General features: G+C 46.7%; 1 protein-coding gene across 1 annotated transcript in view; it reads right to left on the reverse strand.

Annotated features, from left to right (window-relative positions):
* SAMHD1 (SAM and HD domain containing deoxynucleoside triphosphate triphosphohydrolase 1) overlaps window positions 1-5,169 on the reverse strand; it is a 106,338-nt gene that overhangs the window by 21,825 nt on the left and 79,344 nt on the right. The window contains exons 9-11 of the mRNA XM_025216270.1: window positions 5,053-5,153; window positions 4,851-4,959; window positions 2,745-2,836 (exon numbers count right to left, since the gene is read on the reverse strand). Of these exons, the coding sequence (XP_025072055.1) occupies window positions 2,745-2,836; window positions 4,851-4,959; window positions 5,053-5,153 (302 nt within the window). The remainder of the gene's footprint in view (window positions 1-2,744; window positions 2,837-4,850; window positions 4,960-5,052; window positions 5,154-5,169) is intronic.

A 5,169-nucleotide genomic window follows, 5' to 3' on the forward strand; every position in this document is an offset into this window, starting at 1 on the left:
GGAAAGATATATTTTGAAAAAGTGTCCACTTAGATTTTAAAGAGTCAGGAAATGGAAAAAGCTTCAATCTACTGGAAATATAGAACCTCTCACCACTAAGTATTCTAAGTCAGAAGACAAAAAAAATTTAGTGTACTACCATATTTCTTGTCACCAAAGATTAAATTGCAGTGTAACTATATATTAAAGCATAACCAGCTTGTTTATTTCTGAGCAATTTCATTAAAAAAAAAAACCCTATTAAAACAATGAGACAGAAATTTGCTGCCTTGCTTTAAAGTCATGTTACCTGCTTTATAGTGCTTAGTTTGCTGTACAGTAGCCTGGAAGATGATGATATATATTCAGCCATATTGTGCACCAAAATACACCTGATGATTAACAGCTGCATGAATTACTTAGGATTCATGAAATATATGATGCTTTACTTAAAAAATGAAGGAGCCACACAATGAAGGTAGCGGGAAACATTTCTAAAACAGTTAGGTTCTTCCTAAATTATAACAGCTGAAGGACACCTTGCATTTTTTACAATAAACATGCAGTATAAAAAAAGAAAGCCTGCTTCATTATTTAGGTTTCATCAATCTGCCATTAAGTGGGTTTCAGTATAAAAGGAGGTCCTTATTACCTTCATTTTTCATGCTTTAAGAACAAAGTTACAATCACCACCAGACTATAGAAGTTTAAATAAATGTATAAAGACAGAGTTTAATAACTCACTGTAAGCAAGCTACGCTTTTCTTCAATTTACGTCTAAATGGGTGCATCTACATGAGACAGTAGACCAATTTATTGTGCAGTAAGTGTCACCATCTACATATGGAGACACTTACTGTGCAGTAAGTTGGTTTACGCCACAGTTAATTTGCTAACTTCAAATGCAGATAGCAAACTAATTGCGGAGTAGTTACTGCGCAGTAAGACATGTGTAGACAGCCAACTGGGAGCTAATTTGTTCCTGGTCAGCTGGGCAAGGGGCAAGAGATAGCTCCCTGCCTCCAGGAGTTGCCTGCTGCCAGGGCAGACTCCAGTGGAAGAACCTGAGCTGGGACAATGTCCCCTTGCCCCAGCAGCACGAAGTTCCCAGCCCAAGTTCTATCATCAGAGCAGGGGATGGGAGATTATTCCCTACCCCTGGGAACTGCCTGCTGCCAGGGCAGGGGGACATTGTTCCAGCCTGGATTCCATCACCAGAGCCCCCAGGGACAGGGATCAATCTCTCAGCCTCGCTTTGATCATGGAAGCAGGGCCAGCAGCTCCCTGCATAGGGAGAGTTCCTCACCCAGCCTAGAGCTGGCTGGGACCTACCCCAGACCCAGCCAATTCCCAGCCAGCCCTGGGCTGCATGGGGAAGTATGCATGTGCATCCTGGAGCTGGCTGGGAACCTGTTTCAGACAGGTCCAGCCAGCTCCAGGCTGTACATGCAGACTTCTTGAGCAGCTGGACAGGAACTGTCCCAGTCTGCGACAAGTCCCAGCCTGCAGCTCTTTCCCATCCCCATCCCCAAATTGTGCAATTGAGACACAGGGCTTGGAAAGAGCTGTGGGGGAAGGGCAGGTCCCAGCCCCTCTCATGTGTCCTGGACCATCACAACTACAACATCAGTCCAACACTAACAAAAGCACATAAATGGTTTACAGCCTACAGCTTCAGCATTTCCCTGCCCAGCTGGGGGCATGCTGCTAATTTCCCCACTAGTGGGTCAGGGCAGGGGGCTGGGACCTGTCCCTCCCTCACAGCTCTCTCCCAGTCCCCTACCCCTGAATGAGGAGCAAGGGCCAGGAGCTCCCTACTGCTGGGGCAGGGGGACATTGTTCCAGCCCAGGTTCTGCCATCAGAGCCTGCACTGGCAGCAAGCAGCTCTCAGTGGCAGGGAGCAACCTCCCAGCCCCTCCACCCAGGAGACAACTGTCTCCTGGCCCTGTGCTCCTGCCGCCCAAGGGGAGCATGGAGCTCCCCCTGGATGCTGTAGGAGGGCAGAGCAAGGTTGGAGCAAATCTGCTCCCAAATGCCTGCACATGCAGATGCCTACCCAAGGAAGGTTCATCCAGAAACATTTACTCATAAAGACACACCCACTGATTAGTTACATGTTCCAAATGAATAAAGTACAGTTTTAAAGCAGAGAGGAAAATAAATAAATAAATGAAAAGTAGTGTTGAAGGAGTATAGCTCAAAGTTTGTTGGGCTTAGGTTGAACTTTTAATAATTTATTACACGTAATATACAAAAAAGCCACACGGTTCTACAGCAGTGGTTCTCAACCTTTATAGACACAAGGTGCCCCCTCAACAGACACAAGGCAGCCCTTGGAAAATGCCAGTTTTTTGTTTTCACTCAATTTCTGACTACAGAAAAATAATAGAAAACTACGGATAAATAATCTTACATTGTAAAGAACTTGGAAAGACAATAACAGGTCAGGAAGTTTTTAACATTATGAATTCCTATTTGAAATCTCTGGGCTTTTCATATGAATCACATTTGCATACATAACCATGCTAATACTGAGTGGCACCCCATGGCATCCTTGAAAGGATCCTGTGGCACCCTGGTTCAGAATCAATGCAGTCTGGCTAAAGTATGAGATTAAGTAGAGTTAGAATCCTGTAAAAATGCACAAACTTTCTCTTTGCCTGTTATGAAGACTTAAAAGTAGATGCTGGTGTTCTCAAGAAAGCATAACATTTTCATTTCAGCCATTCAACACAAACCAACAAAATACAGAATGACTACTTACATTGTTTCAATGATGTTGCCAACCTTGTGTTGGTAGGCTCTGCGGTGTAAGCAATTCCTTGTATGGAACATATCATACAAATTTCCAACCTCCTGGATCAAAAGATGAAGTTCTGTCTCATTTGCCCCGTGATTTAAGTCGGACTGTTTCACAGTGTTAAGGATTCAAATAAATTAACTTCCATTCAGTATGCACTATACAAAGGAAGTGGCAACTTTCTCCACTGATGAATTCGTGAACAGCTTCTATCTCTACCTACTACTTTAAGTGAGCTTTACAGATATCTTTTCCAACTAAAAGAAGTCTTACTACATTCAATGTTTTATTAATGTATTTGTTATTTTAGGAAGCTGTCTGCAACATGAAAAAGAAAAGTTTGAAAATGTAGTAAGTTTCTCTGCTGGATGTCCATTTTAAGCTATGGCAGGTACTTTAATCTAAGCTCCTATCTTACTTTAACAGCCAAAACTTTATTTTCAATAACATTTTTCAGATGCTGGATCCAAAATGAACAGTAGAAATGTTTTAGAGCTTCCACCATCCTGGATGCATGCCAACAGCACTACAAAAATTGTACTTTTATTGCTTCCTGTAATAGATCAAAAATACTGCCTGATCAACAGGGATCTCGGTTTTCTGTTTCCCATGGAAAAATGTGGATTTTCCCCTTTACCAAAGGAAATGTGGGTTTCTCATTTTAAGAAAGAAACCTGTGGATTTTGCTGTTTTGCAGAGAGCTCTCTGTAGGCTGGCAGAGTTCCAGCCTACAAGGGGTTGGGAGGGAGTGGGAAGAGGTCAGTCAAGCAGGGGCGCCATGTGCATGTATATGAACATATCCCCCTGGCACCACTAGGCAGCCTGAAGAGCAACTCCCATAATTGGGGGGTGGGGATTGAGTCCCCCATAGGGAAGGAGCAAGGGAGGGAGGGAGCTGGGTAGAGCTGGCGCTGGGGCTGTTGCCCAAGCAGGCAGTGCATGGTGTTTGGGGCCTGGGGCTGCAATCCATGGCCACAGAGCCAAGGCAGGGAGTGGAACAGGGCCACGGGAGGCTAATTCAGGGGCGGGGTGCTCCCCAGGGGGACAGGGGAGACCCATGCACCCCAGATCGTACATGGGGTGGGGAAGGACATGGGCTGCCTGTTGTTCCTAGGGCCTCTGAAGCCCAGCAGGTGTGACTTGGCACTGCAGGGAACTGAGCAGAGATCTTGCTGCTGTGAGCTCTGTGCTGATTTGGCGATGTATCCCCTGTGCGAGCAGCAGCAGCGAGGGGCACAACCTCATGCCACCACCCCTGCTGCTGCTGCCTGCGCAGGGGACACCTCTCCAAGGCAGAGCAGAGCTTGCAGTGGGTAAGGAGATCCTTGCATAGCACCACTGTTTCCTGCAGCGCCAGGTCACACCCACCAGGCTTCAGAGGCCCTGGGTCTGCCCTGGTGCAGCAGGGCAGGCGCCTGAGCCTGCAATGGGCAGCCGGCACCCATCCTCACCCTGCAAGCATATCTGGGGGACACGGGTCCCTCCTACTGTCCCAGGAGTGCACACAGTGGCAGCGACCTGCCCCCCTCCAGTCCAAGCCCACAGCAGGCAGGCAGCGGGGGAGGGGGGGCTCCACTCTGCCGCAGCAGCTGTTGTCTTCTGCTAGGGACAGGGAACTGTGGAGCCAGGTCCCTGGCCCCATAGCCCTGGCAGCTGGGGGCCCCCTCTGGCAAGGCTGTGGGGGGCAGGGAGCTGTAGGTGGTGGGGTGAGGGATATCAGCAGCGCTGGGGGTGTTGTGGGTGGGGGAGTGAGGGGCACCTCCAAAGCCCCCTCACTTTCTCTGAATAATACTGAGCTCAATGTCCAGTACTAATTCCAGACTCTGATGGGAACAGGAATGAGCTACGCCTTCCCTTCCTTCCCCAGCTTCCTCTAAATTCTAGAAATCAAGGGATATTTGCTGCTTTCCTGCTTCCCAAAAAGGCAGGGCAATCCACCAGGCTCATCAACACCACTTCAGGGTTGCAGCAACTGAGCAGTACTAGCCCAAGGCACATTAAGAACTAGGTTTTTCAACTTGCATAAAAGATGTTATTTGCCAAAGGACAGTTCTCATGCAGACAGATTACCTTATCACGCGTACAGATATACTTCTGCCTTTTTACTTCACAGACTCGCACAAATTTAAGGAAGCGCTTATAATCAAAGTTATTCTGGATTCCTAGGTGATGACAATCCCTAAAAATATTCCAGAAAGCATATTTAACAATGAGTGTGTATTAACAGTAAAAGCAGCATAACTAATTGTCTCATAATCAGGAAGATATTTACCTTGCAAAGTAATCCCATTTGTCAACATCAATCCCATTTCTTTTGTTAGCAACTATCTCATAAAGGAAGCTTTTCTCTCTTGGTCGACCACGATAAGGCCACTTGCAGAGGGAAAGA

Source organism: Alligator sinensis, unplaced genomic scaffold (assembly GCF_000455745.1).
Source record: "Alligator sinensis unplaced genomic scaffold, ASM45574v1 scaffold338_1, whole genome shotgun sequence".
In the NCBI taxonomy this organism is placed as follows: Eukaryota; Metazoa; Chordata; order Crocodylia; family Alligatoridae; genus Alligator; species Alligator sinensis.